This window comes from Galeopterus variegatus, unplaced genomic scaffold (assembly GCF_000696425.1).
Source record: "Galeopterus variegatus unplaced genomic scaffold, G_variegatus-3.0.2 Scaffold179, whole genome shotgun sequence".
Lineage (NCBI taxonomy): Eukaryota > Metazoa > Chordata > Mammalia > Dermoptera > Cynocephalidae > Galeopterus > Galeopterus variegatus.
Window position 1 is genome coordinate 153,653 of NW_007726290.1, and position 26,285 is coordinate 179,937.

General features: G+C 39.9%; 1 protein-coding gene across 1 annotated transcript in view; it reads right to left on the bottom strand.

Annotated features, from left to right (window-relative positions):
• ATXN7 (ataxin 7) overlaps window positions 1-26,283 on the bottom strand; it is a gene marked incomplete at its 5' end in the record, with an annotated part of 91,463 nt that extends 65,180 nt beyond the window's left edge. Inside the window, 2 exons of the mRNA XM_008564028.1 lie at window positions 25,898-25,966; window positions 26,205-26,283. Coding sequence (XP_008562250.1) covers window positions 25,898-25,966; window positions 26,205-26,283 — 148 coding nt within the window. The remainder of the gene's footprint in view (window positions 1-25,897; window positions 25,967-26,204) is intronic.
• Between the last annotated feature and the right edge of the window lie 2 nt (window positions 26,284-26,285).

The window sequence follows — 26,285 nt, forward strand, 5'->3', positions numbered from 1 at the left end:
CTCAGGCAACTATGATGTTAAACAATTGCTGGGGTTTTTTGGTTTTTCGGGGTTTTTTTTTTTTTTGGACAAACACTCTAGGGATAGGGAACAGAATGAGCTCTGAGCCAGCTCAAATAAAGACATGTCCTGATAATGGAGCTTTTCAGGAAGCTAACAGATAGGTCAAACAGTGAGAATTCTCTGAGGATAGGACTTTGGGGAAGCTCCAGACTTATTTTGCCCCCTCTGGTGGCTGTTAGCTTACTGTTTTTCACAGTTACCATATTTGTGAGGCTGTTGGTTTTCAAAGTTTCTGTAGAGCTGGGTAGCAGAGGTTGAAATAAGGCAAATTAAAACACTACAGAATTCTCTGTACTTACAGAGATTTAGCCATTTTTCCTGAATAAATGCTCACTGGATTTTACAAGGTTTTGGTTAATTTTCAGAATTCTGAAAAAGTTGATTTTGTCTATTCTTGCCAGTATTCTTATTGCTCTTACGAAGGAGCAGATTTTTGGAGGTCCTTACTCTGCCATTTGGAAGTGCTTATTAATAGAAGCAATTTTTTTTTTTTTTTTGGACCGGTAGGGGGATCGCAACCCTTGGCTTGGTGTTGCCTGCACCACGCTCAGCCAGTGAGCGCACCAGCCATCCCTACATAGGATCTGAACCCGCGGCACTCTCCTGAGTGAGCCACGGGGCTGGCCCGTAATAGAAGCATTTTAATGGGGGATAGTATCATCAGATTGCTTATGATTTTCAACATTGCTCAGACTGTACTATGGAGAATGGAGGTGCATGGTTCAAAAGTGGAAGTAACGAGGCCAGTCAGGCACTGCATGCAACAGTACAGGTGAGAGACATGGGGTAGCTTAGACTTGGGGATGGCAGTAAGATGGCAAAGAAGAGACTCAGAGAAATTTAGGAGAACTATTGACATGACTTGGTAATAGTCTGGATACAAGGTTGTGAGGAGAATGATGTCATGTTTCCCATCCCGTAGAACAGGATGGATGGCCTTTTTCCTGGAAAGGATCCCGGAAGAATGCCAGGTCTGAGAATGAGGAGCATACACTTAGGACATCTAAGTTCTAAGGGCCTCTGACACATCTAAGATGATACTGAGGAAGCCATCATCTTGAAGAGTCTACCCTAATTTTAGGCAAATGCCTTATAAATCAAGTCTTAAAATTTTGTATCTTCCATCTGAAAAAAAAAAAAAGTCAAGGCATATTAACTGTCAATAATTAAAAATCACCCAGAAATTAAAAACATGGTCCCAAGAATAAAAAAAAAAAATGCACAAACATTTGAAACTACTCACCGCTTATCTTCAAGTGAATTAAAGTTTTCCCCAAAGGCAGCTTTATAGTTAAAGAGAAGTTACAATAAAATAAAGATAAACCTTCCCTGTGTCTAAAAGATTCTGTTGCACTCATACACATATATCAGTTTAATGCTCTCATTGATGCTTGTGAAAACAACTCAAATCAGTCAGATTCCTTTACTCCTCCACTCATTCCATAAATACTTGTGTGCTTTATAGTTGACAGCACTTGGTCAGACCTAGGAGAAGACAGTTGGGGGATAGGTCAGACTACGTCCCCACAGTGTGAATTGTTCTTTTGGTTTTAATGTCGACCTTTTTGAATACTGTACATTTTTAGTTTTGTATTCACTTTCTTTAGGCCTTGCTTTATGCATGAAACTCATATGTACAACTGCTTTCTCTGGTTTGGAATGGGGAGGGGAAAGATCCTTGTAAGGGAGCACTGAAGATGTGAAATGGGAACGTTAACTGCTGGTTAATTAGTTCTACTCCTAATTTCTCTTAATATTACAAAGGCTTTTCCTGTTTAAACATATTAGGTACAGTTTATTACCACTGGGAAATACTTAAACACAAGTTTGTTATGATTGTTAGTTCATTTGCTCATTTCTGTTTCAAAAACTAAAAGACCTAGTGGCAATACTTTCATAAGAAAGTTTTATGCGTTCTCTTATCTCAGTTTTACTTCTTCAGACTTCGCAGTTTCACTCTTTGTCCTTCTAGGGGAAACTGGTCAACATACCTGAACAAAGTACTCAAAGCTCACTTACCACAACCATATGCAAACAGATGTGGTAGGTGCATAACTCCCTGAGCAGCCACAGTTGAGACTGATGTCTCAAGTCAAACACCTATTTCTCCCCAGATTTGTTTTGACTGCTTCGAAAGTAAAAGGTCAGGCAAATGTTTAAAATATAACATAATAACAACAGCCACCACGTCAAACATCACTCGAGCACTTAATGGGCCAGACAATGTGCTAAGTACTTTACATCCTTTATGTTACATAATACTCACAACAACCCTGTGGTATAGGCACTATTCTTAACCCTAGTTTATTTACCAATGAGGAAACAGGCATAGAAAGATTAAGTAACTTGCCCAAGATCATACAGCTGGCAAGAGGTGGGGCTGCTTTAAAGTTTAAACTTAGTTGACTCCAGATCCGAGACCCTAACTAGCATGCAATGATATGTTACTGATCACAGAGCTTCATTCCTTCCTCCAACAAGTACTTACCAAGGGTCTTACTATTTTTCTCTTAAGGGAAGAGTAAACAAGAAATACAAGGATTCAGCCTTTAATGCAGTTCTTATATTACAAAAATTGTTTACTTTAAGACACTGGTCTAAGTAAAACTATTCACATAAGTTACTTTATACACAATACTGCTTAAAATTCACCACTGTCTACAGTAGTGCTAGGCATCTATAATTAACAATAATTTATTGTATGTTCTCAAATGGCTAGAAGAGAGGAGCTCAAATACTCTCATCACAGAGAAGTGATACATTTTTGCAATAATGTATATGCTAATTACTCTAATTTGATTACCACATACTGTATACATGTATTGAAATATAACTATTCCATAAATACGTACAATTAGTATATGTCAATTCAAAAATAAATACAAGAAATTCACCACTGGCCTAATAAATCCCAAGTACCTTAAATTGTGGTATACAAAAAAATTATACTGAAAATGATTTTGATAGTGTGTAGGGGTGGGATCCAAATACGTTTAATTGAAATACAAAGCATTCACATCTGTTTTAAAAAGCTAACATGACAATCCACACTTTCTCCCCCTATTCAACACATCAGGAAGCACTTAAAGACAATAGAAAAGGAACTTTATGTGCTAATTAATGGACACCAAATCAACAGAAACTATTCTTTCCCCTGCTAGGGCTTTGATCTATTTTATTTTAGTTAACATATTTCTGTCCTCCCTAGTTTCAGAAAAACAGCAGACACATTGCCTTATTTACATCCATGCTTATCACTAACGACATGGCCATATCTTTGCAAACAGTTGGTTAATTAATTTGTACCCCCATCTTCTGGCAGTCTGCCTATGCAACCGAACAGCAAAAATAAATACACTAGGCTAGGCAGGAACATTTTCAATCTCCTTTTTGAGATGTCTTATCACGGGACTTGTCACCTTTCTTTAAATGGGTTCGAGTTGTAAAATACTTACAAATCAGATTAATGTCATTAGAAAATGATAACGTTTCCATTCTTCACTATATCATGAATATTTGACAGGGAAGGAAAGGAGCAGACTAGAAAACCGACCAATCAGTCAAAGGCACAAAATAAGGGCTGAGTAGAATCATAGACGAAGAAAAATCAAGCTCTATTTCCCAGGAAGGCCTTCATCTCTTTCATTAAGTTGTAATCTGAGGTTAATCTATCAACAAATATTTACCTAGAATCTACCACAGGCAGTCCCCTACTTTCCTATACAAAACCACACGTGAGAAAGTCAAACTGGAGATTATGGGATTCTAGATTCCCCACTTTGAATCACAAAATTTCTAATTAGATCTCACCTTTGAGAATCAGTTTCTGGAATATATTTCTAGCACTGTGAAGGTAAACACAACAGTCCCTTTACCAGCTTAAGCTCACCTAACATACAACTGAGGTCATAACTTTTTGCATGCCTAATGATTTTCATCTGTATTGATTTTAACAGTGGAGTTCCATTTTAAGATAGGATTTGGTTGATTAATTTTAAATGTCAGTTAAAATCATCGATGAAAATTTCTCAGACGTGAGTGCTGCTTCTTATGGTTAAGAGAAAAAAAAAAGAAAATTTCTCAGACATTACATGGAGGCTGACCGGCTAAGACCCACAGAACCAGGTATGTCACTGGTGTTAGAACAGATGGCTATTTCTACTAGAGGAAGTAGCTGGCTCACATTTAGGGGCCTTATTGTATGAAAAAAAAACAAAAACATGTAATTAAATTCCAGAATCACAGGACAATGAGATGCTTACACTTTGAGAGACTTGTGGGAACTAGGACCAGATAAGGCAAAGGCAACCAATATTCCGTAATTATTTCTGTGCTTACTGTGTTCAAAGTTCTCTTTCAAACATGAAGAAACAGCAGTGAGCAAAACCCTGCCCTCGTAGAACTTACATCTTAGTTGATTCACACCTCCTATTTCAAGCATATTTCAGAACTAGAGGCACTGGATGACTGGTAAAGATAGCCACACTATTTTTCTCTTTCTTTCCAACGTACAGTATAATCTGCAGAAGTTACAAGCACTTATGACGGAACCCCGCTGTAAAAGTTTGAGACATATGCTTCTTATCACCAGTGCCACATTAGTTTGTGTTGTATACAGTCATCTTTATAGTGAGCAAAATGAGGTAAAACAGTCAATCTCTCAAACACACTGCTCAAAGGGCAGAACAGTGACTACTGAAAAAAACTACTGGTAAAAGTATCATCATGTGAGATACTGCACTGTTTGTTCTCCTGAGCTGCATGAAGGCCCAAAACCATATGAAAGGCAGTTTAAGGGCACAGGAAAGACAAACTGTTCAAAAGTTTGAGGCTATTATGTTTGAGGCACTGTGTTCAGCAGGGGGTTAAAATGGCAGGATACAACAGCCTTTTCCCATAAGTAGCTTCCAATCCAGTTGTAAAGCCCACACATTAATAGAAATACCACATTTCTTAATTTCAAAACTGCCATCAAGTGTATGTCAATATCAGCTTTTGGGAAGAATAAAAAAAAAAAGTACCCTTCAACTTTATAATCCATTCTGATTTCAGAAATATTGAAGCAAGAGAAAAGTAGGCATCTTGGAATAAAGGATATAGAGCAATGGTACTCTAGCACTTTACAGATGCTGCTGCACAACAGCAGTGAAACTCAGGATGGGGAGGGAGTACTCCCCTTGGTAGCCACCCCAAAGAACTTAGTTACTGAAATGCCACAAGAATCTCAATAAGGAGGGCTGGCTGGTTAGTTAGCTCAGTTGGGTAGAGCATGGTGTTGATAACAGCCAGGTCCAGGGTTTAATCCCTGTACTAGCCAGCCACCCTCACCCCGTAAAAAAGAATCTCAATAAGGGGTCTCATCCATAATGTGGTTGCAAAGGAAGGAGCTAGCACTCTTTCAACAGCATAACAGCTACAACGTTAACATTTCATCCATTTATTCAAACATTTATTAAGCACTTACTATGCATCAAACACTGGAGAACATTTCTATACGCCATGCACTATGCTTGGAGTTTTAATATACATTAAAGCTGTGGTTCTCAAGCAGGGGCGATTTTGCCCCTGAAGGAACAGTTGGTAATGTTTGGAGACATTTTTGGTTGTCACAACTGGAGTTCAGTAGTAGAAACCAGAGAGGCTGCTAAATGTCCTACAACACACAGAACATTCTCCCACAATAAAGAATTACGTAGGCCTAATGTCAGTAATGCTGAAATTGAGAAACCTGCATTAATCAAAGCATCATCACAGGGACCCTATGGGGGAGATACTATGCGAATCCATCCCCACTTTTGAGGAAACTGAAGCAAAAAGGTGTTAAATAACTTGCCCAAGGTCAAAGAGGAAGTAGAAGAATAGAGATCGTAACCCAGAAATCTGATGCTGCTCTGAAACAATAAAGTCCCTGCAAAATTCTTGGTGATTACAGGAACCCAGAGAGGAAGTACTGAAGAAACAGTCACCAACACATAATACTCATTTCGATCTCTCTTCTTCAGTTCTCATCCAAAATTATTTTCTTTCTACCCTCACAAAGGACGTCTCTTTCCCAGTAGTCTCCTATCCAATCTTGATCTCTGGAAAAAGGTATAAGTAGGATGGCTGCCTGATTTCTGATTTCTCCATCTATCGCTCCGAGTGGTTCCCATAAGCATAAATAAAAAACATCCTCTGCTCTCAAGAACCCAGAGAACCAGACAATTCTTTCCCACTGTGAATCCTCTCCCAAGAAGCAACAAAACAGCACACTGTGCACCAAAGAGGCCAGACTCAATCACAGCCTCCAAGTAGGCAGGAATGAAGAGGCTGTGGGAGGTGGGAGAGGCTGCCAGCTGGCAAGAAGTATGAAAAGACAGGACACAAGGGGGTGGTTTTCAGACTTCCCCAGCTCCTGGAGGAATTAGTTTTTGGCCTCTCAATACAAATTTAGTGTCGGCAACCAGCTGCAAAGGATTTAAGAGAAATCGATGATTCTGAAAACAAGGATGAACATCAGTAGCTTTTCAAATACAAAATTTGTGAATGAACTAACCATGCAACTTCCAATCACCTTTTTTTGGAAAACTCAGGGTCATATCTTAAAATTAATAGTATATAAATTGATAAAAAAAAACAAAAAGAAAAAAAGAAAAGAAAATCAACTAGCCACTCGCTCCAGTAGGTGCATACAGATAATGAGACATCAACTGTATTTATCATCCATTCAGCAAGAACCCATGTGCCCACCACTCCCCGCCACCCCTGAAACATTATCTAACAAATGACTTTGCACAGGTTTATTTCAATACATAGTAAAGAATACCACTTCATCTAGAGGAAGGACAAGAAACACTACCACAGTCACAAGGAAATTTTATTTCCATTTTTGGTTAAAAAAAAAAAAAAAGTAGCTGCGAGTATAGTCATTTAACATTCTATTCCTTACTATTCCTTATTCAACTCCAAAATCCTGTTATGAGAAGCATAGCTCATTCATCATGGACTTTATTGAGGGAAGCAAAAATAGATTCTGCCTTTGAGGGAGGCCAGAGCTTGCAGAGTAGATGAAGAAAGTCAAAAATACGGCGGTAAAAACTGTACCCAGATTTTGTGTAAATTAAAGAGCTAATATCCTAAGTACTTTGAGATTCTCAGATGAAAGAACATTATTGTAACCAGGAAGGCTACAATTAATTCTTCCTTTTAACAACAACACTGATTACTCTGAAGGTCAGACTGAATTTTCAAATCACAGGGCTCTAAGTTTCTACAGGACAGAAAACAATTTCAACAGCCTAAAACATGGGAAAAAGAAGACACAGAAAAGAGCTGGATTCTACTGGTTCCTTAAGGAAAGAGATTCTCAGAGAAAGGTAATGTGCCCCCAGCCATCAATATACTTTTCTGTTACCTAGACAGATACCTGGAACTAATAAAGGCTTTCTGGAGGGAACTTGGTATTTTCTCCTTTTACATACCCTTAAAGTTGTCTGAGTTTACTCACAAAACAAGCAAGCAAACGAATAAAAGCCTCACTACTGCAAAGAAACTTGTAAAAGTAGTTTTACTGTTGGTAAAAGTAGCAAAACTGCCAACAGCCTAAATGTCCATCTACAGAGGTCAAGTTTAAAGAAGGATAGTATATCCATAATACAAAAGATTACACAATAGTTAAAAAAAAAAAATTAGGTAGAGGTATCCATGATGGCATGGCATGATTTCCTTATGAGTGAACACAAAAAGCAAACTGCACACCTAAAACTGGACTGGAGGCCCAGGAAGACTCCCTAGAAAAACTAATGTCTAAGCTCAGATCTAAGAGATGAGAGATAATTTTCTTTTTGTGGGGGAAGGGGGTCAGGGTAAAAAAGCAGGGGAGAGGGAAAGTGTCTGGGAAAAAAGTTAAGTGTCCCTGCACAGTGATAATGCATAACCTGGAGGAAAAAGCCAAGCAGTTAAGAGGCTATGGTGGCCCTGGGCAAATAGGACATTGTTCATCAGCCTCATTAAGTAGTTTTAATTTTACCCTAAGGGCAATGGAAATCAATGAAATCCTTAAACAGGAAAAAGACACTATTAGATGTGAGTTTTAGAAAGGTCACCCTGGCTACCACTTCATGTCCTGAAGTCTGTCCTCTATTTGCTCTCAATTTACAAATAAGTTCAGTTCCAAAATTTCAGGTAGGATTTTTTTGGTCTATCTGAGATGATGCATGCCTACATGGTTATTATTATTACAACAAATGGTCGTCTTCTCAGGCTGGCTCACTTCTGACCCTTAACCTTTAATGTGGCCAGAACACTGTATATTTCTGCAGGGAAAAAAATAGGAAAATAGCCAGGGACCCTCAGATGTTCAGAATCTTGACGAGCATTTGATGTAAATATGCATGTGCACCCAGGTGTTCCGTGGCTACTGTCTATAGATGAACATGGGCACCTAGGTGTTCCTGGGTTGTCTGACTTGCACCTAGGTGTCCTGGGTTATCAGACTTAAGTATAAAGGACGAGTGGCTCTGATCCACAATGCCCTCCCCCTCAGGAAAGGCTGCTACTGCTGCTGCAAGCTGGGTCTGCTGTAAGATGCTGCTGCTGCTGAGGAAGCTGAGGCCTGAGCTCGTGTCTTTTGCCAATGGCTCCCAGGATCTTTCCCAATTACCTAGCTTGTGGACCTGCATGTAAGGGGTCTGCTGACCCAGCCTGGCATGTGAGGGGTCTGTGACCCAGTCTGTACGACGAGTTTCAAGGGTCTGTGGGCCCTAACCTGACAATTGACTATGTTGGCAGGATTCCAACAATTAGGCCTAGCAATACAGTTTCCAATAAAAATTACAGAAAACACTGCTGTGAAAGCATTAATTAAAAAAAAAAAAAAAAAATCTAGAAACTGAATATGGGAACCTAAACAAAAAACCTGCTTTAACTACAAATAAGATAATAAATGGATACTTGCAAAGATCTTATAAAAAGACTTTTGGTATTTTATTTGGTGGTGCTGAACATTATTGCATCATGAAGGCCTTTGAAACTTATGCAAATATGAACAATGTTTTGGATGTATTGATGACTTCTGATTGCTCAAATAACCCCAGTCTGTGGAACTCCTGATTTCAAAGACCATGCCTTAGTTCTTTATGTGTATACTGCCACTAACAAACTTAAGGCTTTTGTTTCCTTCAACACAGGTTTATCATGGTCACAATTTAAATCTGTCACCCATGTCATCTACATGAGATGGGAGACATTAAAAGAGAATGGGATTTAATATGAACTTTTTTCCTGAAATAAGAGTTAAAGGAGCAGCAGGGCAATTTAAAGAAGATAAGGGTAGATAAAGGAGACCACCTAACCAGAAGAAATACAGTTAAGAGCATTAAAAACAAAGCAAAAAAAGAGATGGCAATGATGTACTTTCTCTCTGAAGAGAAGGCCAAAATGCCATAAGGAAAAGGAAACAATGGATCAGACCCTCAGTGGCCTTTGGCTTGCTTTCTGCAGCAAGACAAAGTCCCTAAGTGCACTCTATGGTCTCCAGGGGCTCTTTCTTCCTGACACCTTAGTCAAAACCAGACACAGCACAACTACACATGGATATCCATAGCTATTGCCCACAAAACCTTTATCAGAGTTAAGTTACAATTTTGGGTAATTAAATTTCACGTTTTCTCCTCCACTTTTTTTTTGGGGGGGGGGGTGCTTACAGCAAGAAGATTGGCAGTAGAAACAAGAAGTTAGAACTCCCACTGTGTCCTCTGTTGACTCCAGTGTTAAGGACCCACCTCTTCTAGATCCCTCTGTGTTTTAATTCCTTAGCAGTTCTTTTGAAACAGCACCAGTATATTCTCCCATGCCACATATAGCAATTAATAGTCATAGTCAACAAAATCAACATACAAGCTCTTATTATATCTCCACAGAAGCAGCCACCTGTCCAGTGTCTTAAAACTTGGTGTAAAAATCCTTAAGCAATATGGGCATGTTAGAACCCACCATAATTTTTATAAATGGTGAGATATGAAAAAGATCAGGTGGCTGTTCTACTCTGGGCTCCTCTCTTCATTTGACAATGCCCAGATATAGACATATTACGGCCAAGGCCTTTCAGCGAAAGCTGTGGAGGGGCTGTACACAAAGGGATCCTATTACAAGATATTTTCATCGGCCAAATAAGATCTTGAGTGATGATGCCAAACCAACTACTTGCAAGACATATTCCATAATTACCTTTTCATAAAACTGACAGCACTTAAAATTTCCTGGGGATTTGAGAATAAAAATAAAAACTTGTTATCTTTTAAAATGGAAGGAAAAGCTGTCTCTGAACAGGGGCTGCTAAATTCTACTGAAATCAAGCATTAAAGTCTGACCTCTCAAAGTCATGAGCACTATTTGAGAACCATTAAAATATACATTAAGACCTATTTTTCAAGTTAGAAAAAACCCAAATTATGTTCAATTTAGTCATAACCATTTCAAAACCTAGATTCCTGCCAAAGGCTACTGAGCAGGTAATTCCCAGTTCCTATGGATGGATGGGAGAACCTCTCAGTCATCTCTTCACTACTTGTCAGTTGGTTCACTGGCAATATGCAACATTCAGTGTGAACCCACTGTGTGCTGAGCCAAGAACTGGATGCTGGCAGAGGCTCTATAGCCAGGAAAAGCAGAATAGCCTGGACTTCAAGAAAACTCCCATTTGCCTTGTACTCAGGTAAAACACAGAAATGCATCAAGACCAAAGTACAGAAAAATACCTGGTGGAAAGTTTTGTTGTTTTTTATTGTTGTTTTAACCTATTTCCCTTCTGGATAGCACTACCACCAGGGCAAGCAGAGATGGGAAGAAAAGAATGAGAGGTCAATCTACTTAGCTACTTAAACCAACCACAGCATAGCTTAGTGAGTGAGACAGTAAAAATTAATAATTCTAATTTTCAAAAGAAAGGCTCCTGGATAATATCTGGATTACAGTGACCTCAGTGCATTATTATAAAAGGTTCTATTAGTTGTGTTTATTTACCTTCTCAGATGAAGACACTGTTTTTACTGGTCTCATTAACAAACTTGTAGGGCTCGCTTTCTGAGACTTAATCATTTCTCCACCATGCATTCTACAAATTTACCTACACTATAAATTTTAGATGAACTCTCGCATGCCACACACAGGCCCCCAAGGTTTTAGATCCAAAGTCTTTAGACAATCCCTCCACTCTATCTCCACCAGAACTTTACCATTGCTGCTATTTCCTGAAACATTAAGCAACTTTCTTGATTTTACACTGCTCTATAATGTGCTTGATACTTTGCTTACCAATAAATTAAAGCCTAATCCAGGTGTCCCTCATAAATGGCAGTGCAACATACAGAAACCAGGCACTGCTGAATCAACAAATCAAGGAACCATCTGGCTTTGGAATCAGCCATACCAGGAATCCCAGCATTGCCACTTATAAACTGTGTGATTTGGGGCAAGTTAACTTCCCTGAGCCTCAGTTTTCTCTTCAAATGGGTAATTCCTGCTTCACACTACTGTTGTAAGGATTAAGTGAGGCAATCCATGTAAAGTTCTTTGCTCAGTGCCTGATGCACATGGTAAGTGCTGAAGTAATGAGAACTGCTATAACTACTACTATTACTTGCTGTTAGGTATTGGCTAAGATGCTTAATTTTTCAAGCTCTCAATTACTTTTTTATTTTATTTATTTCATTTTCAAAAGATGATCGGTAAGGGGATCTTAACCCTTGACTTGGTGTTATCAGCACCACACTCTCCCAAGTGAGCCACGGGCCGGCCCTCAATTACTTTTTTATTTTATTTATTTCATTTTCAAAAGATGATCGGTAAGGGGATCTTAACCCTTGACTTGGTGTTATCAGCACCACACTCTCCCAAGTGAGCCACGGGCCGGCCCTCAATTACTTTTTTAAAGCATTTTCCCATTCAAATAAAATGGGTATGCAAACCATACAGTTACCAGGATTTGTTGTGTTTTCATAATTCTTAAACGCCATTTATTGAAATCCTGTATTTAAGAAGCTGTTTTTATTTCAGTTTTTTTTTGAGTAAAAAAGGAGGATCTTTTTGAAATTTCTACAAAGACTTACCCAGCATTTGGTGAATTAAAAAAAAAAACTGTTGTGTTTGTTACCCTGGCATAACTATCACTACAATGAGAATGTGATTCATGAATAGATTATAAACTCACATAACACATTATTTCAGCTTTTAAAAAAACATCTACCAAACACAAGCTCTTTTGAAGAAATAGCCATCGCAGCAGCCAGTTAAAAATGGAAAGCTCATCACACATGGGGCTAAGTAAGATGAGGAATAGAGTGTAGCACATAAAAATCTACAGTAGATGCTGAATCTGTCTCCAGTACAGTAGTTCATCAGAGTAGAGAGAAAAAGGTCTAGAAACAGTAATAAAGGGAAGGAAGAAAATAACTATCCTATTCAGAGGCCGAAAAAAGCAGAGTTTATCTTGGGAAAGAAAAACTTGGTGATGTAACAGAAGGATTCAGGCACACTGTCATTTATTTGTACATAACCAGTTATTACAAAACCAAAACGATTTCTCTCCTCACAGCATATTGTTACTCAACCAAAAAATGGGTACTAGAACAAAAAATGGGTACTAGAACACTGGAAACAAAGATAAGTGTTCTATCAAACTCTACAACCAAAAGGGAGTAGAATGTTATTGCAGTGAATACTACCTCCCCCCTTCAGTAAGAATATTTTAGTGGGTGGTCTACGTTGTTATTCCCCTTCAGGCCAATTCTGCATATCTAGCCAAGACCAATGTAAAAATTCATCATGGTAATTCCTTCTACTTGGCATTTATACTCTAAATCTAACAATTACAACACATTTTAGCAAGAGTAATGGCTTGCTTTAAATTGATGCCAGATAATACTGGACAACATTTGGTAAGGGCTATGATGGCGTTTGGATGTGTTGTCCCCTCCAAAACTCATGAGGAAATTTGATCCCCAATGTGGCAGTGTTGAAAACTGATTGAGTCATGGGGGCGGATCCCTCATGAATGGATTAATGCTCTACCTGGGGGAGGAGGGATTAATGAGGGAGTTCTCACTCTATTAGTTCCCATGAGAGCTCATTGCTTAAAAAGACCCTGGCACCTTCTCTCTCTCTCTTGCTTCCTCTCGCCATGTGATCTGTCTGTATCTGCCAGCTGTCTGTCACTTTCCGCCATGAGTAGAAACAGCCTGAGGCCCATGTCAGATGCAGCTGTCCCAGAATCGTAAGCCAAATAAACCTCTTTTCCTTCTGAGTTACCCAGTCTCAGGTATTTCTGTTACAGCAACACAAAACAGAATAAAACAGGCTATAAAGCAATACACAGAGTGATGTGGAAGACTCCTTTAAGAAGGTGACACCTAACTTAAGTCTAGCAGGATGAGAAGAAACCAGCAGGGAAGGGGTGTGGGCAGGAGAAGCAGTAGCCCAGTCAAAAGGAACAGCATATCCAAAGGTTCAGAAGTAGGAGAGAGCCCAGTGTGCTAGACGAACCAGGAGGCTGCCACTGTGCCTAAGGCACAGCAGGCAAAGGAGAGAATGGAACATGACAATGTCAGACACCCTAGTAGGAGCCAGACCAAGCAGAGCCTGTGGGCCACAGTAAAGGGATTTGGGTTTTCAATGGGCTACTACTAGGCCCTATTTGGTCTCCCCAGCTCACTCCTAACCCTTCAGCATCTGACCTCTTCTGCTACACTCCTCTCACTCCTGCATCTCCAGCCACTCTGACCCACTGTTGTTCTCCAAACACACCAGGCCTTCTCCCACCAGAACCTTCAGTTCCTTCCGTGTGAAGCCTTGTCCACGACATCCACATGACTTATGCCATCACATCCTACAAGTCTTGGCTCAGAAAACCCCTTTTTACCCTATTTTAAATTGTACCCTGCATACTTTATCTTTCTCTAGAACTCTCATCAACATATACATTTTTCTCAACTAAAATATACATTTTTAACATTTTTTTTTTATTGTTGCCTGTCTTCCTCACTAAAATTGAAATTCTATAAGGGCAGTTCTGTTTGCTGCTGTTTTTCTGAAAACTAGAACGACACCTAGCATAAAGTAGGTCCTCAAAAATATATGCTGAATGAATGAATGAACATAAACAAAATCCATTTAAGGGTTTTACCAGGGGAGAAACTACTTTTTATTTTATAAATATATTTAAAAACCTCTCTTTGTCAGTTTATCATTACCTAGAAACTCAAGGATTTCACATTAAGGAGGTAGGCTAGGTGCCCAACTGACCCCGAACTTCTACTTTAGCCACCACTAATTCAGTTTCTATTCTGCTACCATAGCGATCTTTCAAACTCATCCCCCATCACCACACACACAGAGCACAAAGCATCTTTCTGGATGACTGCATGCAGACCCATCAGGTCCACTACTCTCCCAGGACTGCAACAAATTCCAGGCTCCCCACCAGAGGTGCTCCCACCTCAGAAGCTGCTCCCACACCAGACTGGCTAACTCTTCCCCCTTCACCTTCTCCAGGAAGCCTTTCTAACCTGACTCCTGCTTCTTCACCCAGTGCTCTGACAGCACTCCACATCAAGGTGTTGAGATCCTTTCTTTTGTGGGCTAACACTCCCACCACCCAGGGCTTCACAGGCCTTGCTCAGGAGTTTGGATTTTCATTTAGTGCACTGGGAAGCCTCTGAAGGATGTCTGTTCACTTGGCTATGTCCCTGTCTAGAAACTTTGGAAAAAAAAAAAAAAGAAGGACATATAAAATTCCTCCTCCTATGTACTCTCAACTGATGACCTCCCAACTTCCTTCTTCCTTCACAGAAGTGACAGAAAAGAACCAACCACCTTATCCCACAATTCCCTGTCCCTACTAGCAACTGAATCCACATACTTTTCCTCTCATTACAGTGGAAGAAAAGTCTGATTCTATCCAAAACCAACCTGTCCATGTGGGCTGAGTCTCATCCCCTTTTGTCCACTTAAGGTATTATCCTTGCGATTATCCATTTTCTCATGTGCAATCAATTATCCCTCACTCCTGGGTCATTCCCAGTGGCAGACAAACATGCCCTAATACTACCCAAATAAAAGAAAATAAACCTTCCTTTCATTCCCTTAGACCATTTACCCCATGTCCCTCTCCTGCTAGTGCTTCATTTCTCCATCCCTTTCAAAGCAGAACCCTTTAAGAGCTGTGCCTACTTGACCTCTCCACTTTAGCTCCAGTTCTTACAGCCCCTTACAACCAGGCATCTGTCTCCCCAACTCTCCTGAAAAAGGTCTTTAATGACCTCCGTACTGTCAAAGCCAGAGATCAATCATCCGGCCTGGCTTTACTCTACCTCACAGCAGCATGTGACAGAACATCACTCTTCACTTAAAGCACTGTCTTCTCTCCTCTCAGATTCTACACCACCCACACTCATCTAGTTTCCCTCCCACCTCACTGGAAATTCCTCCTCACCCATCTACTTCCTCACTGCCACTGCCATTACCAAAGTCTAAGCCACTGACAGAGTTTGGATATGTTGTCCCCACAAAGCTCATATGGAAATTTTATCACCAATGTAGCAGTATTGGGAGCTGTTTAAGTCATGGGGGGCAGATCTCTCATGAATAGATTAATACCCTGGGAGGTGGTGCGTAGTGAGTGAGTTATTGGTCTATTAGTTCCTGAAAGAGCTAGTTGTTTAAAGGATCCTGGTACCTCCTCTCCCCCTCTCTTCCTCTTGCCATGTGATCTTGTACCCACCCTCTGCCTGCTGCTTTCCACCAAGAGTAGAAGCAACCCTTGGCCCACACCAGATGCAGCTGTCCAGAACTGTGAGCCAAATAAACCTCTTTTCTTTATATATTACCCAGTTTCAGGTATTCTATTATAGCAACACAAAAATGGTAATACAGCCAATATCACCTCTTACCTGGTCAGCCAGTCCATCCACCTCCCATAATCCACACACCATATGGCCAGTGATCTTTGCGCAGCAGGAATCACATCAGGCCATTCCCCTGCTGAAGCTACCCTCTAGTAAGTTCCATTACACTTACAATAAGCCCAAGTTCCTTACCTAGGCCTCTGTTATCTGACCTTGTCACTTATTTTCCTCTACTCTTTCCCATTCCCCTTTCAGAGCCTTCGCAGATGACTCAGTGGCTGTTTCTTATTACTCAGATCTTACTCAAATGTTAAATCCTCAGAAAAATCTTCCTTAATCAGCTAGAACCTACCCTGAATTCATTAGCCTACTTTATAGTACTCAACAGGCCTTGAAAATGTTTGTGTATTTAGTGGGTCTCACTCCACAAGAGAGCAGAGGCTCTGTCTGACTTGTGTCACTCTCTCCCCAATGCCCATCAGAAAATCTGGCACTTAAATTTTATCTGCTGACCAACTGCCTGACTTGAGGGTCAGGACAGTGTTTTCTCACCTTGTCTGCAGTTGTTTCCTCAGACTATAGCCCAGCATGAGACCCAGAGAGCTTTTGTGGGATAAAAGCTAACTGAATGAAGTTAAGGCAAAACAGCCAGAGGATTCTCAAGAGAGCAATTGCACTGGATGAAACATCCTGAGGCCTACTGAAGGACAGGGTCTCGACATGGTCAGGAAATGAATTGAGCAGGTTGGCAAGTTTGAGTCTTGCCTGCCATTAAGTGCCCAAAGTAGGTATATGGGTGTTCTTGATCAAGTGTGAATTGCCCTAAGTCCAAATCCTGTAATTGAAGATTTAAACCTGGCCCAGAGTGAGATTATAAAGAATAATAGCTTCTATGTTCCATTCTTCCATTATTAGTAAAATCTTTACAATGAGCATGTAGTAACTTCTACAATTATAATCATTTTTTTCATTAAAACAAATTTTTGTATATAGTTTCCAAAGAGGACAAGGTAACTTAAATGGAGAACTGCTTAAAGTTAAAATAGAAATTTCCAAGAACTGAAAAGGCAATTTTCTAAATTTCCAAATCAGGCACAAAACCCCCCAATGACTATCACCATGCATATATTAAATCATATAATCACCTCCCTCATTTATCTCTCTGATCCATTTCCCAACTTAGTGAGGACGACTTTATTCTGTTGCCTATAACTACCTTTCTTGCTCGGAAAAAGGGGTCTGAAAAACATAAGGAGCAGACTAAAGAAGCATTAACTACAAGCTTCCAGAAGAGAAGCAAGCGTGACTCTGCACAAGCAGGGAGAAGTAAATACCCACATTGTGTTGCTCTCTGCAAATCAAAAGAGATGGCTAAAGTAGGAAATAAAAAATGTCACCTCTCACTTCCTATTTTTATTAAAGTCCAAGAAAGCTTGAAACTGGGGTTGATTTGCTACACTCTGTCATCCTGAGCATGCTAAGGTTTCCTCTCATGTCCTATACCTTGTCTGTTAAAGGAAAACGAATTTCACTTTCTGCTGCTCCCTTGACAGTCCTGGTGGACCACTTGATTAGAAGCATGCTTTTGAGTTTGATTAGGCATGACACTGAGTTTTCATTATTGATAACCTGAATTATACTGTTTAATCCTCCCAATCACTATGAGGTACTACCATTTTCCATGTAAGTTAGCTGAGGCTCAGTGAAGCTATGTAATTTTCTCCAAGCCACTCACCTACTAGAGCTGAGATTTGAACCCTGGTTTAACTCCAGAATTGTATTTCTCAATACTGCTTCTGTTTAAAGCTGACTTTTGCAAACTTACTATATGTAACCTCTTTTCTGCATAACACCTACTAATAGCAAACAGAAACAGGGTTCCCTGGAACACACTTTTGGAAACAATGATTTAAAGCTGTGGTTCTCAAACACCAAAATAGATACTGATTTCTGAGAATTCCACAATGAAGGACAATGCAATGAGTCTTTCCTAAAGCTAAACTTTTTTTTCAAATTTAATGGACTGTCCTTTATCCCAAAACAATAGCTAAGATAGTTTTATGACGGTGAGAATATATATAAAATGCTAGCAACCCTATGTTTGGGGCCCCAAAATTATTTCTGAAACTTTCTGTTTTGAAATAGAAAGCCTAGGTTCCACTGGTTAAAAGCATTACTTTTTTTCTTACTGCATTACTGGAGTTTAGGATTATGTAAAACATTTGTATAACCTGGGAGGGAACAGTTTTTGTTCTAAGATTATTGATCTAATTGATAATGAACTATTACTTTTGCCTTGCCATATGCTTACATATAAGCAAAAAAGCATTTCACGTTAGCAGGGTCTTCACTACAAAGAGGAACAAGAACAATTTAATCTAGTTTTATGTTATGAGTGGCTGAATTGAAAAATCATTCTTCTTCTTTGCTCATTTATAATAATCCTTGCTGTTCAAGATGAATATAAATGCAACATTCTGACTTTCTCTCAAAAGTACAGTAACTCCAACTGTTAAGTCTACTAACAGGCTTCTTTTTCTTCTTAAAACTTCAATCAAAAAATATTTTAATAATCAGAGGGGCACATTTATTAGAAATACTGCCATAAATGTTGAATATCAATGTTATTAAAAGCAATCTTGCACTGAAATGCTATTTAAATAGTGAAATTTCACTTCTCCCTTTTTAAAGGAATTTTTTTTTAATGGCACAAATCTGAGATGATTGTGTTTGCTACCTACTGCAACCTTAGCTTTCATTTGATCTTTTTTATTTTTTTAAAGCCATTTACTTCTAATGCAAACTGCACACACTTCCCATCCCTGCAAAGAAAAGATTCCATAAAAGAACAGCTAAATACAACATACAGATTGTTGTAAGGCACAGCAAGGAAAAGGCTCTGATAGCTTTACTTAAATATTTTTTGTAAAGGTCAGTATTTCGAGAAAAGGGTAAGGAAAACAAAGGTTAGGGTGACCTGCTAAAGCTCAAGAAAAGTGGGTGCACATTCTGGAATGGGCTCAGCACAGCAGCGTGGTTAAGCATGTGGGCTGTGGAGTTAGGCAATTCTGGGTTACAGGGCCTCTTACATGCTTTGTGATCTTGGTAAATTACCTCACTTTTCTGAGCCTTTGTTTCCTCACCTGTAAAATGGAGATAATGGTGATATCTAGATCATAGCGTTGTTGAAAAGATTACATAAAGTAAAACATGTGCTGCGACAGAATAAAAGTACTCACCAAACTTGAGCTGTTCATATATATATGGGAACACTGTGAGATGTGGACATCAGGAAGGATGTCCTTATAAAGAAGAAACAAGACTACATCACATGGAGGTCATACTCCTTAATGATGCATACATTCTTCACACTTCTCTCCTGAGATTAAAGTTTAAAAGAACCAATCAAAACCATGAATAGGGTGCAGCTTGGGAACCCCATCCTACTATAAGTAACATATGCATGGTTTCCATGAACTGTGAAGCTTTAAGGGTTCAGGAATTCAGCATAGACTGTGACAGGTGTTGCACTTTTCAGTACATACAAAATTGAAAAGATATGATATCCAAGGATACTGTCTGCCTTCTTTTATCAAAATGCTTACTTGATTCCCAGTGAATCCTTCCTATAATTCCCAAAACTCCTAGTAAGGTTTTGGCTTCTCTAAGCCAGCTCAAGGGCAGAGATTCTTAAGAATTTGAGTGGAAATCCCATGGAAGTGCTAGACTCTTTCTCCTGAATATTTATGTATTTACATACCATACAGGGGCTTAATAGAACCCAAGTACTATCCTCAAAGTTCAAGGCTCTTGGAAGTCGGAGCAATAATAGCTCTGTTGATGCTATGTGAATTGCCCTGAAATAGGTGTATGCCAAAGTGGCAGTGAATGACAAAAGAGGACAAAGCCAGAAACCGTCTTACGTGAAACCATTTCTCTCTCCATGTATTTCCTTCTAGCTCAACATATTTCTTGAATACTGAGTAAGCTCTTGTCTTAAGACTACTGGATTTTATTATTTTGAAGATTCTTCTCCTCAAAATAGAAAGTTCAAGGAGTACTAGAATCATATTCTGCAGAATGGGTTTCCTTTTATCAACCAAGGAACTCATTACAATCAAGGTCATCAAATTTTTCCTGTAAAGGACCAGATAGTAAATTTCTGGGGCTTGGTAGGCGGGGTGGTCTCTATCATATCTACTCAACTCTGCTGTTTGTTGTATGGAGAAAGCAGCCATAGACAATAAGTAAACGAATAGCTGTGGCTATGTCCCAATAAAACTTTACTTATGAACACTGACATTTGAATTTCATAATTTTCACACGTCATGAAATTTTCTTCTATTGAGTTTTTATTTTAACCATTCAGCAATGTAGAAACCATTCTTAGCTAGGCCATGGGCAGAATTTGGCTCATGAGCTATACGCAGTTTGATTAGAATATCTAAGCTGCCATGATGGAGGAAAGAATCCCTGCTGTAGGAGTGTCCATCTGGGTTTCCAGGGGCTCCTTTCACCCATGGGTTAGCACAGATCTTACAGATAGGAAGTTAGTTACACACAGAAGCTGTCAGTAAGGGTGCTGCCCACCATCACTGCAACACTGATGCTCATCCAGAGTGGGGTTTCTTAAGCGTGAGCAATCTGCAACCCAATCACCTGAGTGCTCCTTAAATGTGCATTAATGTTCAACAAGGACCCCAGGTGATTCTGAAGCAGAGCACTTGGATCTTACTGATCTCTGAGGCTTGGTTTAGATGTCCACTTGAGATATAAATAGACTGTGAGCACTGCCACCTGCAGAACCCTCACTCACCCACAGAGGAGATCAGAAATGGCAACCTGGCTTGCCATAAAAGAAAGGCACAGTGCACATTAAGGCCCCTATTTGCAGGAAAGAAGTTGAAGTCCACGTAAGTAGAAAAAAGAAAACCAAAAGGAATGGTATGATGTCTGGGATATGCTACTGTGGGGAGTGGGACAGAGATGAAACAAGATTGGGACATGACTCATTAGTTGTTAAATCTGTGTAATGGATACAAGGAGGCTCATTAAAATACTTTCTCTACTTTTGTATGTTTCAAATTCTCCATAAGAAAAAGTTGGGGGGGGGGGGACCGATAAGAAAACGCTAGAGAAAAATAGAAATGCTCTCTTCTTCAGGGAGAGGGCTTTATGCCTATAATGTAGTGCTTTTAACAGTACTTCACACAAACACCTATTTATTTTCAGTTAACTAAAACTATGAATGATTTTTCTCCCAGGGAAGAAAAAAGGTGGTACTGTTGTGTTGACTCAGTTTGCTTTGATTGAGGCTGTCTTTTTTTTTTTTTTTTTTTAAACCTAGCTGCCCGTAGGTGCCAACCACCACTTTTCCATCTTGCCCCAGGCTCAATTATGTCACTGTTATTATGACAAGAAAATCACCTGTCATAAAGCTCAGACATAACCCTGAGAGTCATTCTACTCCCTTGCTTAAATATAAGAGATAAAAAAAAGTGGAGTCCTGTCTGCACCCTTTCTGGAAAGTGTAAATGAAGCACTAAACTCTGGACAGAGCAAGAGGAAGTGCTGAAAGACAGCCTCTGGTCTCCTGTGGAGACACACTGGACCCCCCTCCAGCCCCAGAACAGGTACTTTTAGAGTCACAATACAATGGAAAATTGGTCATTTGAACCATTCGTCGTAGAGTGACTCAGTTCAATTTTCCTAACAGCCCAATTCATTTTTTTTTTTGCAAATATTTACTGAACACAACTAATGTGTAGGAGTTGAATGTGCCCCTGCCCTTGGAGAACTTACACTCTCAAGAAGGAACCATCACATAATACACACTTTCAAATGGTGACAGGTAGAGTGGAGGAAGGAAAAGTACAGGGTACTCTGATATCATACAACAGGTAGACTTAAGAGAAGTTAGGAATGGCTTCCCAAAGAAAATGTCATTTTTTCAATTCCATGTGGACTTCCACAATGACACCATACTTTGAAATCTGCTTTGAAATTAAGGCATTTAGATTTTTTTATTTTTAAGGCTTCCTATATGTTTAGGCACTAGTATAGAAACCCTAATCACTTATTCACATCAATTAATTCCAACTAAACATAATTTTGTTAAATTTCACAAATCTATAATTTGTGAAATTTGTTAAAGTCCACCTTGAGAAAAAAATAGTAATTTGTGTTTTGAGTTTAGTTGTTTAAAAAAAGTCAAAATGTTTATCATCAGTCTTTTTCAACCAAAATCAATTGTGCTATCAACGATTACAAATTATAGAACAAACACAAGATAATAAGAATATAAGAATGCAAAATACTGCATGTTCTCACTTATATGTGGGAGCTAATAAAAATAAACAAACAAATAGAAGAAGAAAAGACACAACAATCATAATAGTTCTTTGAACTTGGTAAGAGAAGTGAGCAGAACTGAGATTGCAGGGGGTAACAAAGGGGGAGAGGGAAGGGGGAAGGGAGGAATTGGTAAAGGGCCATAAAAATCAATTACATTGTATAATGATAAATTAAAAAAAAACCCTACTATGTCAAAATAAATAAAATTCCTACTTACAAAAAGAATATAAGAACATAGATGAAAAATAGGCTAACCTCTGAAAGATAATTGAAATTGCATCCTAATGCTTGCCTACCTGTGCTAAAAGGAAGAAAGGGATGACATATTAGCTAAACCACAAATAATCTCACTTCCACATAAATCAATAGTTCCAGGGCCGGCCCGGTGGCGCACTCGGTAGAGTGCAGCGCTTGGGAGTGCGGCGGCGCTCCCGTCGAGGGTTCGGATCCCATATAGAGACGGGTCCGCTCACTGGTTGAGCACGGTGCGGGCGCGACACCAAGGGTTGCGATCCCGTTACCAGTCATGAAAAAAAAGACAAAAAGGAAAAAAAAAATAGTTCCAGCCTTCTTCCACAGCTTTAACCTTTGGGCAGTCTTGTCTTGAAGGAATTAGCCAAATTAAGAGAGGAAGGAGAGAGAAAAGAAAAAAAAGACAAAGCCTAGCTTAGCAGTTTTGAACTTTGAGGGTGATGATGCACAACCTTCGCTTCTGAGATTCTAAGAGAAGCTGTGGACACCTGCCCTAGAAAGTGGACATACATATACTATTTTGCAATTCAGGGGATTTCAGGGGAACAGTGACCTCCTGGAGCCTATTCAAGGGTCCCAGTTAAAAAGCCTAGATAAATACCAAAATTAACTTAAGATAAATGAACAGATATGATGTTTGGGGGGGAGAGAAGGAGGGACAGGGAGGGAGAAAAGTAAGAATTGGTAAAGGGATATGAAAATCAACTACATTGTATATTGATAAATTAAAGAAAAAACCCTTCAAATTAGAAAATCAGCTCTAAGATTATCAGCAGGTGAAAAGGTTGAAAGGGATTAGTGTGTACTGAGTCATTTTACTTATGTTCTATAATTTGAACCCCAACAATAACCTTGGGAAGTAGGTATCATCATCTCCTTTTCCAAAGAGGGAAAGTATATTCAGAGAGATGACATAACTAATGCAAGGTTAAGCAACTTTCTATCATACCCAAGTTTTCTAACCCCTAGGTCCACAATCGCAAACTGGAGAATTCAAGTTAGGTGCATACTCCTAGGGATCTTCCAAGATGAACAGTTTCTGACTTGGAGTGCTCCAATCACATGATCAAATTATCTACATATTACTTCTCAACTTAATCTCATTGACAAAAGGAATTAGTGTGGATTTAACTCCAAAACATCTTTTCTTGGTAAGAGATAATCAAAGACAATGGATAATGGTCTAATAAGTTTTGATAATATTAAATATATTTTCATTTCTGAAGCAGGCAGATGTGGCTTATTTACTAGAACATAGAGGACCACTGCATGAGTGCTGAAAGTCCTGAAGCTTGGATTTTTAAACTGCCCCAGAAAATCCAGAAAGTCACAAACAAATGAACTGAATGCATTTTTAACTTTAGTCTCTACTAGAAACAGGCAGGTATGAGTTCCAGCTGGCCTGGTAACAACATCATCTCCTAAATGGTTAAAGCAGATTAAAAACGACAGTACTTCTAATAAACACTAATAATTTGACAGGTCAGAAAAACTAACCAGATCCACGACCCCTTTGTTCCTCAAGTAGGTCGTGAAGACGTCTTAGACCTTCATGGAAAACCTGCTAATGAATATATCCCAGCAGGAAATAATACATCAAAAACTGGGTCCAGGCCACTAAATTTGGTTGGGTCTCAGTCTAGACCAAGGTACCTAGTGAAATGCTAATATACTTACTCATCTTCTATAGGGGAATTACCAGTAATTAGCATCCTGTTTTCACACAGGTTTAGGAACCCTTTATGGGAAATGTATACACCCCAGTGAACGAAAACTAAGAACAAGAGTGTGTTAGGTCCTCTAAAGCTCTACTCCAACTGCTTCCTATGAGAGTTGCCATCTAGTGATTTTAATTTTTTAAGTCCAGGCTGGCTGCCAACTCAACACTAAAACCAGACTAACAACTGATTTTTCCTATTGCAACATCGCCAACTAGTCCTATGCTTTTCCTCTTTCCTTTGCCCTCTAACAGCAATTCTCATTTTAAAAATCAACTAATTAGCTCTATAATCTGTTCCAATTGGAAGCTCTCATAGAGCTGCCACTGGTATTACTCTTCCTCACAGTGCCAAGAGGCCAACAAGAGGCCAAATCCAAAAAGTCAAAACAGTGAAAGTGAAGAAAAGGCAGGGGCTAAAAACAAGAAGTAAATGCGGAGAGGAGACGTGAATGACGGGCCGACGTTGGACTTAAAAATGCTTCAGTCATCAAAGTTCTACCTACTTTTGAACACTGGATAAAAACTCTGCCAAAATTAACAGGTACAGGTGAGAAATGAAATTGCATTGGGGAATATAAACTCCGTATTTTGAATACCAAACCGCACTCAAGGCCTTGTCCTTACAACTAATGAAGGAATAAGTAAAAACTGAACCTGAAGTTTGGACTTCAGAAGTCGTTTCTGACCACTGTGTGCCCTGGCCGGGTGCAGGCATTAGACAGCAAAGGCTGACTATTCAAAGAAAAATAAAATCTCAAGGAAAGTCAAGTCTGACTTTCCAGGTACTTCACCTGACTTTCATCTAGAGGCATACACTCAGCTACAGATATTTCCCTAGAATATACTTCTACCAAACAGTTTAAAATTAACTAATAATTAGACTCTGATTTCACTAGCTATGGGCAGTAAAGGCTTGTTTCACCATACACAGTTCTGGCGGTTTTTTTTTTTTTTTTTTTTTTTTTTTTTTTTGTCTTTTCACTAGCTATGGGCAGTAAAGGCTTGTTTCACCATACACAGTTCTGGCGGGTTTTTTTTTTTTTTTTTTTTTTTCACCCCGATCTTGGCAGCTCACAAGAAATCTGACCAATTGCACTCTTCCTAGGTTGTGATGATGATCTTTTGGTAGTATCCTAAATCCCACAGAATAAAGACTGCGCAAGTAAAGCATCATCTTTTTCAAAGTCCAAAATTTATTCTGATTGCCAGCAGAAAATTTCGAGCGGCAAGGATTCCCTTCCTCCACCCACTATGCATTCGTGGGAATGTTTTCTAAAGCTGAGAATTCCTTCTTCGGCTGTTTCTCTGTAAGGGGGTCAGACCTGAAGATCTAGGTTAAACTCGCTGCCGCTTCCCGGCGCTCATCGCCAAGCAATGCTGCTCAAGCTACACCTCGCCAGCGACCCTCCGCTAAAGGGTCCTGGGACGCTCCCCATTACAGGAAGCCCACGGAAACCACATTTTCCAAGTGCGCCGCCCTCCCCCTCCCTCCTCCTCAGGCAGCATCCTCGCGTGGGGTGGGGGTGGAGAAGAGGAGTGGGTAAGGTGGGCTGAAGTTCCCGGCCCCGGGGAAGCTGCGAGGAAACTTCCCCGGGGTTTGCACAGACTCCGTCAGGGGGACCGAACTCACCTTCCCGACAGAGCCCCATGACTTCGCGGTTTTTCCCAAACTCCTTGAAACTTTCGTCCAATTCCGTCCCTAGGAGATACACACACACAGGAGGAGGGGAGAGGCAGGTCAGTGGCCGGGAGTGTGACGCACGCTCACGCACGCACGGGGTAGGTGTGGGCACCTCCGCGTTCTGCAACCCAGCGAACGATAGCATCTCTGACCCCCGAGGGGGCGGGTCACAGGACGGGGGCGAGGGGGAGGGGAGCAGAGGAAAGAGGAAGGGGGAAGCGGGGGACGTGGGGAAGAGGGGGGCGTGGACACTCACCGTCCTTCCCAGGAAGTTTGGAAGCTTCGACCCACAGATTCCACGACTGTCCCAGCATCGCTTCGGGACTGGGCAGGGGCC